We start from the raw sequence: 11991 nt of genomic DNA, 5'->3' as shown, positions 1-11991 counted from the left end.
ATAAAGTCTCGACTGTGTCATACAGAGAGGTGTTTTGTTTTTGTTTACTTATGTTTGTTACAGTGTAGCGAATTAGATTTTTTTTACGGAAAATTGTTGGTCATTTGGCCTGTCATTCTAAAATCGGATCCAACCATTGGCTGGCAGGACTTCCTGTAATTTTGGCGGTGGAGTAAAAATGGCGGAACATTTAAAAGGTAAGGTACAAATTCTGGACAAAATGTTTTATTTTGCTTACTTTCTTTATGTAACAACCGCTTATGATATTAACTCGTTAATAGACACCATCATGGAGTTAACTTGCCAAAAATTGGTACGGCACAGAGTTAGCCTATTAATTGACGCTAAGCTAGCTTTCTAGCCATTTCGCAATCAATTGTCCTGTACCATGCTGGTTATATTATTGTACGTTGCATTGGCGAGCATTGCTGGAACTTAAATGTAAAAAAAAAAGGTTTTGGGGGAAATGGAAAAATTTGAAAATAACATACCAAGATGTTAAATGCGATATGTTAAGTGTGCATAATTTGTGCCATAATCAAATAGACTTGGGAAGTGAGGTTCCCGGAAATAAAATACCCATTGTTTTGAGCCATAGGGATATTTAATATCAAAGATTCCAATATGACGGTGCAACGTTGACGTTCGGTTCTTTGCCAAAATGGTGAAACAATTCGTATGTACATGTAGTGGCAATCGGTTATGAATGTTTCAACCTCTGTGTTTTACATTCAGTTACGTTATTCTAAGAGCCCAAAAACTACACTAACCACAAGCCTTAGCGGCACTATTATTTATCCTCAGAGCTAACCAAAGTGGTAGCAAGTTTTGTCTGGTGGTTTTGAGGATGGCCAGCTATAAGCAGCCAGTTGCCTACTAGCAAACGTTAAGTATGTAACTACATTGTCGTAGCTAGTGCTGAAGTAAACTGTATATTTAGCTTATTATATAAATCTGGACCTCCTCAATGCCTCCAGGTCTCACTCACTCTCCGTGTACCCTTTACTTTTTCCCCAATATATCAACATTTTGCAATAGTGATTTCCGAGCATTGAATGTGATCGTTCACATGATAGCTTTGTGGACTGATTGATCATCCATAACAAGTCCTTTTTTGACACATCTGTGGTAAAAAGGAATGTGCCATGTTTTACAATTTAATTGTTCACGTTATAGGTCACATATAAAGGTGGAAAAAGTTCTGACATGATTTATCTTTGTCTCATTCTTTTACATCACAAGAACCTGGCATTTTAACAGGGGTGTGTAGACTTTTTATATCCACTGTATGTTTCATGCAGTGGTGTTTTTGTAATGTGGTATAATGCGAGATTAGGTTAATACTGGGATCATTATTTCAGACAGCATCGAATATGTTGGTTTAAAGATCCCATATTTATACGACGATCCATAAGATTCCGTGAATAGGCAGATCACCCTCTGCGAATAATAATCTTTTTTTAAAGGATGCAGTCTGGGATTTTTGTGATTCTTTTTTTTAATTCCAACTCCAGTTTCAGGCTGGATGTGTAATATGTTATTTATATGTGCATAATATGTAAGTACAATCGGTGTCATACCTAGCATCTAGTTTTGACAACATGGCACACATGACACTATTTTCAGAGACCGGTTTTGCTTTGACATCATAACTGTAACAACTTATAGTCCTGTAGCGCATTTTGAGATTTGCTCATTTTGCATCTTCAAGTACACTGAATATAACAAGAAATATCACTTCATATAATACTGGCCTACAAGTTATCATTATCATTTCTTGTGAAACGGAGTTGGCAGAACCTAGGAAAGGAGTTGGACAGAGCCAAACAGGAGCTTGCAAGATGTTCTGGCAGGTTTCTGTTATTAAACGTTTACTCTGTGAGTTGTGCATGTGCAATAACTTAATTTGCTCTACTGTCCTTCTACACAACTCATTTGTAGTAGCTTTGTTAGTGGCTAAAGTCTAAGAAATGTAGACCATCTAACATATTTAAGCTATCTCTTTTAGCTATATTGGCTATTTATATTTGGAATGACACTTCAAATAGCCAGAGGGTGTTTATTTGGGTTGCGCCATGGCAAAACCCAGAAATTAGATGAAAAGAAATAAGATGCAATCGCATGGCATCAATTTGCAACAACAATTATGAATCACGACTCAGCAGGCAGGGCTAATTGGAATTTTAAAATAATGTCCTTAATAACATAAAAAAATAACTTTCACTTGTAATACCCGGAAAGGTTTTGTTGTCTGAACTGACATACTCATTCAAAATACTTTACCAGGGAGAATATTGTATGTACTTACAAGAAATTCATAAAAAATTGCTGTGGTTTAAGTTTGATCACAAGCACGCAGGTCCCAGTCCAGCAGGTCTCAGGTCAGCAGGTCCGTAGGTCCTAGGTCAGTAGGTCTCAGACCAGCAGCTCCCAGACCAGCAGGTCTCAGGTCCCAGGGCAGCAGGTCTCAGGCCAGCAGGTCCCAGGTCAGCAGGTCCCAGGTCAGCAGGTCTCAGGTCAGCAGGTCCCAGGCCAGCAGGTCTCAGATCAGCAGGTCCCAGGTCAACAGGTCTCAGGTCAGCAGGTCCCAGGCCAGCAGGTCTCAGGCCAGCAGGTCCCAGGCCAGCAGGTCTCAGGTCAGCAGGTCCCAGGTCAGCAGCTGCCAAATTTAAAAGTTGGTTTTGGCCATACGTAATAGAAGGATTTTGGAAATGTTTTAAACACAAGGCTACACTCAAGTCCTGACTTGAATGAGCTCTGCCATCTCCATATTTAAGCAATTAGACACAAGGGTTTATGGGATGTGCGTTATGTTCTACCACTACTATTTGATCTTTGGCATGCCAATGCCAACATGCCAATAGTATTGAGTGCCTGGATACCTGCTTTTGAGTAATAATAGTAATATTGGAAAACAGGTTGTTTATGGTCCAGGTGGTAACGCTCTCGGCTTTATGGTTATATGCGTCTCCCTGCCAGAGACCAGGGTTCACTACCCATCTCCAACCATCATCTGTGTCGCTCTTCACCTGCCTTCCTGTGATTCCCTCTGTCAACAAAAGCCTTGAAAGAGCTATACAATTATGTAGAGTTACTGTCTACTCTCTTGTTAAAAAATATATGAAAAAATAAATGTTGTTGATGGAAATGACTCTTTGTGTTTTTTTTTGTGTGTAGCTAACTTGCTTGTTACTCACTGCAGGGTGCCAAGTTGCATGTAAATTGTCAACGAGCCAGTTGCAGAAACTCTGTCATCATGAAAGGGTTGTGTGCTTGGATCTGGGGGTCAACAGGAGACAAATGCACAGCTTCGAAGTGGAATACCTGTGTGACTATCGAAGAATGTTTGTTCCTAAACAGAGGAGATTCAATTCCACCAAAGCATTAAAGGTTAGAACAAATTCTAGCTTAACTTTGGTAACTACTGATTTTATTGATAAACCTGCAATTGACTGATTGACATCCCGTTTGGCCACAATAACTATCAGTAAACTATCAGTAAAATACATTTTATTTAAAAAGAACTGATTTGAAACTAATATTTCACTACTAGTAAGATAACTACTCCAATTGTGGAAGTAATTTCTCTTGGACCTTGTGTAATCTCAGGAGATGTCTACCTTGTCATAGGGGCACCACAGTTCAGTTTGACTCCTTGTCAGCTGCTGTTTGTTTCCTAGGAGACCGAGTTCTACCTGGTTAAATGGAAGGGTTACCCAGATCACATGAACACCTGGGAGCCGAGGAAAAACCTGCGCTGTGTGGAGCTCCTACGTCATTTCTGGGACGATGTGTACCTGGAGCTGCAGAGACAGAAAAAGTATTTTGTCCCTGACCGGTTTGAACCGGGGCTGTCCTCTTACCTGGAGCAGAGAGCCAGGCAGAGGCAGAGCCTGCAGCAGTGGGAGGCCCAGATCAACAGTGTGGGGGGTGTAACCAAACGCATCCTGGTCCGCAACCGTGTAGATCTAGAGGGCCCTCCAAAGAACTTCACCTACATCAATGACTATAAGGTTTGCCGGGGCCTTTGCATCACTAGTACTTTGTATCAACGTTTCAACTGTGTTGATGTTAGCTACACTCACTTTTACCTCTGGGCTATTGGGTGCAGGGAATAGTTATGCCTCAGCAGCACAAGACATAAATTAAATCAAAGCTTTTCTCTCCTAGGTGGGTGAGGGGATTTCAGTGATGAATGTGGCAGTGGGTTGTAACTGCACCAACTGTTTGGAGATCCCGTCGGGGGGTTGCTGCCCAGGAGCGTCGGGTCATGGCTTTGCCTACAGTCAAGGTGGGCAGGTGAAGGTCAAGCCAGGGAAGCCCATCTATGAATGCAACAACAAGTGTGGCTGTGGGCCAGACTGCCCGAACAGAGTAGTACAGAGAGGGATCCAGCATACCCTCTGCATCTTCAGGACAGAAAATGGGCGGGGCTGGGGTGTACGCACCTCTGAAAGGATCAAAAAGCACTCCTTCATCATGGAGTATCTGGGAGAGGTAAGAAAGGCAACTGTGATTATTACAAGAGACAGCGTGTTTGGTCCTTAGTTTCTGCTATCACTGGTAGCTGTCATGTTTGACCAGCTAACGTCAACATACCAAAGGTAGTTTTATGATGTCACTTTTGACCTGCCAATGTCAACATACCACTGGTAGTTTTATGATGTCACTTTTGACCAACCAACATCAACGGTGATGTCATGTTTGACCAGCCAACATTAACACACCACTGGTAGTTTTATGATGTCACTTTTGACCAGCCAACATCAACATACCACTGGTAGTTTTATGATGTCACTTATGACCAGCCAACATCAACAGTGATGTCATGTTTGATCAGCTAACATTAACACACCACTGGTAGTTTTATGATGTCATGCAGCACTGTTTTTCTCCGCACTGTTATACTATGTACTATGTTCCATCCAGATCATCACTACCGAGGAGGCAGAGAGGCGTGGTCAGGTCTATGACAGACAGGGAGCTACCTACCTGTTTGACCTAGACTATGTGGAGGATGAGTACACGGTTGATGCTGCTCACTATGGAAACGTTTCCCATTTTGTCAACCACAGTGTGAGTAGGCCAAGGGAAACCTACTGGCTTGGGATCAGTTGTGTCATTTCAATTGAGTTTAGTACTGAATTGAATGAGAATTGACCCCAGCCCTGTTACTGATCCTTAACAAAGAATTTCACATTCCAGAACATTAGAATCATTCAACGTAGCTAATGTATGACCAAAGGGCTAACCTGACTGTTGAAATAAAACCTTGCCTGACCTCTGTCCCACAGTGCAAACCCAACTTGCAGGTGTACAATGTGTTCATAGACAACCTGGATGAGAGGTTACCACGTCTTGCCTTCTTTTCTAACCGTGGTATCAATGCTGGGGAGGAGCTCACCTTCGACTACAATATGCAGAGTATGTTCAATCTGATATACCATTTATCCATAGTTCATGAAAGTACTGTAAGAAAAGCCATCGAAATACAGTAGATAGTTTCTGAGAATGCACAAAGTGAGAGTATGACTTAATATGGCTGAAGTAGAGCATATGGACCGGTAAATAGATGATTTGGGACCACCCATTAAGGTCTTACATTGTGTAATACCTTGAAACGGATGGTTTTGTTATTTGACCTGTTCTTATTTGACTTTGTAGTCGATCCAATCGATATGGAGAGCACAAAGATGGACAACAATTTCAACATGACTGGATCACCAAAAAAGGCTGCCATGACTGGATCACCCAAAAAGCATATGCGTATGGAGTGCAAGTGTGGGACAGACAATTGTAGGGGATACTTATTTTAGAGGTGTGAAAAGTACTATGAACTTGACTTTTAAAATGGACACTATGGTGTCTGAATATTTTGCCCTGTTTCATCAAACACTGTTCATCAGTGTTGGGGCATTATGTATATTTTGTTTTTAACATGTTTGCAGTTTTTTAAAGATAGTTGTGGTTTTAATATAAAACACTCAAATCCAAATGTGAGCCATATTTTAATGACAAACACTATGCTCTCTGATGTCTCATTGAATGTTAATAGCTGTGTATACATGCAGAACTACTCTTGCTTTCATGTGACCATGTACTGTACAATTTGTCTCTGTTACTCTGTGTGAAAGATGCTTGCGATACTGTATGAAAATCCCAACAGTCTTCTATGGCTTCTTTGGAGCAGAAGTGTATGATAAAGTTTGGAGAGGACTTTGCCCTGACGGGATTGCTGTAGGCTGGTTAAAGGCCTCAAGTACTACGGCTGTAGGCTCACTCATTCATTGGTGGATGGAGCTAGTATCCCTTCATGGGAGTTGCAGTGGTTTAAAAGTGCCCATCAGTACAACCCCACTCTTGGTGAGCCGTCTTTGCACAAATAACTTTTTCTGTGTGAGAGAGTGCATACTTCCGGAATGGAAATGCAGCCATTGTTTCGATCATGCTATTTCATCCATCTCTAAAGGATGTCATTCAGTTGTGAAAACTACACTATATATTGACAATTACTAGGTCATCTTCGTTGCAGAATTTTCTTGTTGATAAATCATGCCTTTTCTTACAAATGTACAACTGCCAAAATAAAAATATTTTATTATACCAACTGAACATTGAGCTTAATTCATTTTATATTTCTGTAACAGACAATTGTAGGGGATATTTATGTAATTGCTAATTGCTATGACCACACTGATTAAAACTTAGTCTGAAGCCAGATCAAAATGAATCAAAAGTAGACTTTATTGTTAAGTGGAAATAAACAGCCACTTAAATTACTGTACAACAGAATATCTTAGAATGCCAGAATCCAAAAACTTACACTTGGTTTCACTTCTTAGTTTTTAATGTCCCCAATTTCTCTGGGAATCATGACAAAAACTGTTTATGGAATGTTTGCTATGCTGTTATGCAACATTTAGAAATTGGTCTCCTTGAACAGATTTCTGTCAGTTATATTTAAGTCAGAAGTTATTAGCGTTGAATTCCAAACATTACTCCTAGATAAATCAGGGATTTACATTTAAATTGTATGATTATCTGGAATATAGAAGGCACATACTAAGCCCAGGTAATATTGGTGTTCCCTGACGTTTAAAGAAACAAACAAGCTGATACGGATCCTGTTACAATGCTTCTCATCTGGACTCATTTATCTGCAACTGATGATAACTTATGACTTGCAAATGACTTTGAATATTTCTGACATCATTTTTAGCCATATAAATGAGAATGTACTGATAATGTTCATTACCAAGTATTACTACAAACCTGCTTCTCATACTACACACGTGTCTACAAACACACACACCGACACACACTCACAGTCTATACATCACATATGAAACCAGGGTCTTGATTATTTTGTAAAAATAGTAGCATCTGATAAACATTCTCTTTACCCAAAAAGGTCAGATAGGCATTTCTGTATGGTACATAGCAAAACACTTCAATCCCACCCACATCCCACAATGCAACAGAGCATCATGTGATGGTGAACACCAACAGCTCATGACGAGGCAGGTGCTGATGTTGTCTAGTCCTGCTGTAGGAAGGCAAGTGGGCCCTCAGCACTTTCCTCAAGTCCTCATTGAGCAGGAGGCAGAAGATTGGGTTGACCCCAGCCTGGGCGAAGCTCATCCACACTGTGATTGAGAGGTACCTATGCGGAATGGAGCAAGACTTGACAAACACCCTCCAGAAGCAGGCCATTATATACGGAGCCCAGAGCACCAGGAAGAGCAGAGTGATGATGTAAAACATCCGGCCCAGCCTCCTCTCCGCCCTCACCTCCTCCATTCCCATCATGCGCCGGTGCTGCTGGTTGTGCAAACTCTGCCTGATGCCCAGCAGGGTGGGAGGCATGGGGCCCCGGCCAAACCCGGCCATCCAGTTGGCAGCTGCCTGGCCCGTGGCCCCTGGGCCGTGGAAGGTCCAGTTCTGGCTAATGGCCGGCACTAGCTGGACAGGCTTCATCTTGCGGTGCTTGTATTCAAACAGCAGGAGTTTGGCGTAGAACCCATGGGTGGCCAGGACCACGACAGCCAGCATGAGCATGAAGCCCAGGGTGTCGTTGGTCTTAAGGTAGCGGTGCTCAAAAATGCACTGGTCCTCATCGTGGATGAACTTGTACGTCCCCACGTCAAAGACGGGCGGGGACGCCATGGCAACGGCCAGCGTCCAGACCATACAGATTATGGCGGCACAGGTCCAGACCGTCATGCGTTTGGTGTAGAAGCGGTGGTGGGCGGTGGCCAGGTAGCGGGTCACAGCCACACAGAACAACATGAAGGCAGCGTGAAAGCAGAAGAGCACGGCCAGGAAGGCCGCCACCTTGCAGCTGAAGGCGCTGTAGGTCCACGCTGAGCTGTTGTTGACAGACACAAGGACGAAGGGGAAGCAGGCTGCGGAGCGCACAACGTCAGCCAGGCACAGGTCCAGGAGGAAGAAATAGGGGGCCTTGTGGAGGGCCCGGTCTCGGAGGACCAGTAGGGACACCAGCAGGTTGCCTGCCAGGCTGACACAGATGATCAGACCCAGGAACACCAGCTTGATGTAGACGGACACCGTCACAGCTGACACTCCCTCACTGCTGTTGCTGCGGATGCTGCTGGCTCTCTGTGAGGCCAACACTGCCAGGAGGCTCCCTGGGCCATCAATGCCAAAGATGTGGGTCTGGTTAGGCATACCTTCAGCTCTGAGCTGTGTGATCCTAGGTGTGAGGTGCTGAGGTGATTCTGAGCAGACAAAGATGTCCTGGTGTTGGCCTCCCTCTGTCCCTACGCTTACTGGGAGCTCTGAGGATCCATTCTACATAACAGGGGCAGTTGTCCTCTTTCCATTACATTTAGCGTCTGTGAACAAGGGAACAGAAAAAATAATAGATGACGGGTTAATGACACTCCCTGAGAGCATAGCTAGTGCTTGTTTAATTCATATCTGATAGCAATCAGCAAAACAGGTAGACTTCCATTTAAGTTCTTCAACATGCCAGGATCAGATCAGCAGTTCTCCAACATGCCAGCTCCTTGTCTCTCTCAGTAATTACCTTTCCCGTTGCTATGATACAACAGCTCATATACTTTGTGCAAATGTGGGTGTTTGAGTTCATGCATAGGGGTGTATGGTGGATGCATGGGGGTGTATGGCGGATGCATGGGGGTGTATGGTGGATGCATGGGGGTGGATGTATGGGGGTGTATGGTGGATGCATGGGGGTGGATTTATGGGGGTGTATGGTGGATGCATGGGTGTGTATGGTGGATGTATGCAGGAGTATGGTGTATGCATGGGGGTGTATGGTGGATGCATCTGTGTGTATGCTGGATGCATGAGAGTGGATGCATGGGGGTGGATGGTGGATGCATGGGTGTGTATGGTGGATGTATGCTGGAGTATGTTGGATGCATCTGGGTGGATGGTGGATGAATGCAGGAGTAGGTTGGATGCATAGATGTGTATGGTGGATGTATGCGGGAGTATGTTGGATGCATGGGGGTGTATGGTGGGTGCATGGGGTGGATGGTGGATGCATGGGGGTGGATGGTGGATGCATCGGGGTGCATGGTGGATGTATGTGGGAGTAGGTTGGATGCATGGGGGTGTATAGTGGATGCATGGGGGTGGATGGTGGATGCATCGGGGTGCATGGTGGATGTATGCGGGAGTAGGTTGGATGCATGGGGGTCTATGGTGGATGTATGCGGGAGTATGTTGGATGCATGGGGTTGGATGGTGGATGTATGCGGGAGTATGTTGGATACATGGGGGTGTATAGTGGATGTATGCGGGAGTATGTTGGATACATGGGGGTGTATAGTGGACGGGCCGGAGCACAAGCAAGCAGGTGGACAATCGGCATTAGAATCCAACTTATCCACACTCAAAACTGACTTGACTCTTTGATAAAGCAAAAATGACTTATAATGTAAATCATCACTATAGCTGAACAAAGGAACATAGGAATTAGGAGGCAGAGAAATGAGGGTGACTTGATAGATAGATTTGACTTGATATTTACCTGTTCACTTCGTAGATTACAAAAGTTGCCAAATATTTGAATAAACAGGCCAGATCTCAGTGAACAATGTCGGCCCAATATTTAATAACAATATAGCATGGAAATGTGTGCAAAGAATCCAGGGCATTGCAAAGACATACTAATTTTGTGTACAGTAGAATACAATAATCAAAGATATTAGATCCTAACAGTAAAAATCACTTTAACAGTAAAGTCATATAACTAGACTGCCGGAATAAAATTGTTGTTTCCAGCGCGCAAACATTCAACACTACGGACAGCCCAAACTAAACAAAGGATTTCAGCACCACCCACACTGAACAGCGCCGCGACCTGGCAACTAATATAATGATAAGAACGCACCTGTTGTTGTGGCTAGGACTGCAGGGTGGCCGTAATACATGGAAGAGTATTGTAATAATGCTTGCTCCCGAAATAAGACTAGATTCATGCGCTCTTAATCATAGGCCTTGCTACAATGGCTAGCTTTGGTAAAAAATATAATGAGCAGAAATCCCTTAATTAATCACTGCAGCTTGACCTGCTTCAAGTAATATACTGTTAGCAACCAGAATGGCAAACATATATTTTCTTTATTAACCGAATTAACTTACCTTCGATTTCTGGCATATGTAAAGATATGGGAAACCTTATTCAGAGAAGCGGCGAGTACCCTGTGATATGAACACATTCTCCAGTCAATATTAAAGCCACTACCACACTCAATATAGGATATGTCTGTCCTCGTTCAGCGATGACACAACTGGGTTGGGCCACAGGTAGCCTAATGTTCACAGAGCCCATTAAACACAAGTTTCACGCAGACAGACCCAATGTGTCCAGTTTCCGTGCCAATCATTTCAAGTAATTTTCACAATCTTCGGATGTATTGTCGCATTAGGTCGAAGGAAGGCCTACATTGAGTCTAAACACATTTTGGAGAGGTAACAGCGCGTAGGCTAGTCTATACAGCCTGCAACACAATCTTCCTCTATAGTGGCATATTCAAACCTCAGATTTTCATAGCAATAAACGAAAGAGGAAATATCAAGTTTTCCTTGACCAACGTCTAGACGCACTTTGACGCATTTTCATCATCTTCAAAATAACATCGACGAATCTCTAATTTCATTTTTTCGAAAGAAATGGCGTTTATTAACAACGTCTGTAGCTAGTCTGTTTTTGTTGTCCGGTGAAGGTCCACATTTAGTCTGTCTGATAGAGCTACGCTGGTCGCGTCACCCTGGCTAGTCCCATTTGCCTGAATAATTCTAGCGGACTGCATTAGATTTGTCATAGGCATCGAAATGACAATAATCTATGTATCTATCGTATGACCAAGTCGACAATCCCAAGGTCCATCTTAAAATATCTGGGTGTTTAAATAAATTATTTTAAATTATTCCCAATTAAAAGCTAGCGTGGATGCTACTCGCGGAGTTAATCGATTAAATTCGTAGGGTGAGTGAGTGAGACAGAGAGTAAAAAAACATTACAAGAAATACATTTTGGTTGTGTCATAACATCACATATGTAATAGAAAGTGTAACGATGCCCAAAAATTATTATAAAACACCCATATAGACTAAGAGTTGCTTTATACGTAGGAAACCAGTTGTTTTCATTGGTTTTTGTATTATTATTCTCTTCTTTAGATTTATACATCGAAATGTATAGGCCTACGGTAAAAAGTTATGTAATTATTCAGGCCATACCTATAGACTATTTTGCTATTTGTCCTGAAAGAATGGTACTGATTAGTCCATTGATGGCGCTTTAGTAAGCATGTCATGTCTAACGTGTGCCCCGGCTGCCCTGTTAGATATATACATGAATGGAGATTTTTGTGCTGATCTCTCTAAACACATTTGCTTCAAGAACATATAAAGTCCGCCATGGAGGATTTTTTTTTACCTCTCGTAAACCGTGAAGGCAGAGAATTTAGATTTTACGTGTGGATCCACAATAAA

The 11991-nt window shown here is 42.7% G+C and overlaps 2 protein-coding genes across 4 annotated transcripts; one reads left to right on the top strand and one right to left on the bottom strand.

The window, feature by feature from the left end:
* The first annotated feature begins 67 nt into the window (after positions 1 to 67).
* On the top strand, positions 68 to 6603 carry LOC105022372 (histone-lysine N-methyltransferase SUV39H1-like). 2 transcript variants are annotated; one of them, XM_010890688.4, is made up of 7 exons: positions 68 to 197; positions 3203 to 3390; positions 3681 to 4013; positions 4171 to 4497; positions 4930 to 5076; positions 5295 to 5424; positions 5665 to 6603. In XM_010890688.4, exons 1-7 carry the CDS (start codon positions 179 to 181, stop codon positions 5814 to 5816), a joined length of 1296 nt encoding a protein of 431 aa, XP_010888990.2. In that variant the 5' UTR covers positions 68 to 178; the 3' UTR covers positions 5817 to 6603. The 2 variants fall into 2 exon arrangements, with proteins under 2 accessions (XP_010888990.2, XP_010888992.1); XM_010890690.3 differs by lacking the exon at positions 68 to 197 and having other exon boundaries at positions 3357 to 3390; positions 3631 to 4013.
* Positions 6604 to 6720: 117 nt separating this feature from the next.
* On the bottom strand, positions 6721 to 11384 carry LOC105022373 (probable G-protein coupled receptor 173). 2 transcript variants are annotated; one of them, XM_010890691.3, is made up of 2 exons: positions 10636 to 11384; positions 6721 to 8855 (listed from the first exon to the last, which is right to left on the bottom strand). In XM_010890691.3, the coding sequence occupies exon 2, from the start codon at positions 8686 to 8688 to the stop codon at positions 7486 to 7488; it is 1203 nt and encodes a 400-aa protein (XP_010888993.1). In that variant the 5' UTR covers positions 8689 to 8855; positions 10636 to 11384; the 3' UTR covers positions 6721 to 7485. The 2 variants fall into 2 exon arrangements, with proteins under 2 accessions (XP_010888993.1, XP_010888994.1); XM_010890692.3 differs by lacking the exon at positions 10636 to 11384 and adding an exon at positions 10022 to 10608.
* Positions 11385 to 11991: the final 607 nt, after the last annotated feature.

The sequence above is a fragment of the Esox lucius genome, chromosome 12 (assembly GCF_011004845.1).
Source record: "Esox lucius isolate fEsoLuc1 chromosome 12, fEsoLuc1.pri, whole genome shotgun sequence".
NCBI lineage: Eukaryota > Metazoa > Chordata > Actinopteri > Esociformes > Esocidae > Esox > Esox lucius.
Note: the sequence above shows the minus strand (reverse complement) of the source record. Positions and strands in the feature narration are given on the sequence as shown.

Excerpts from the sequence above, each read along its gene's own strand:
- LOC105022372 (XM_010890688.4), top strand. Across the intron at positions 4,014-4,170 it reads CCTACATCAATGACTATAAG|GTGGGTGAGGGGATTTCAGT; the intron begins GTTTGCCGGGGC and ends TTTCTCTCCTAG. Across the intron at positions 5,425-5,664 it reads CTTCGACTACAATATGCAGA|TCGATCCAATCGATATGGAG; the intron begins GTATGTTCAATC and ends TTGACTTTGTAG.
- LOC105022373 (XM_010890691.3), bottom strand. The coding sequence starts at position 8,688 with ATGCCTAACCAGACCCACATCTTTGGCATTGATGGCCCAGGGAGCCTC.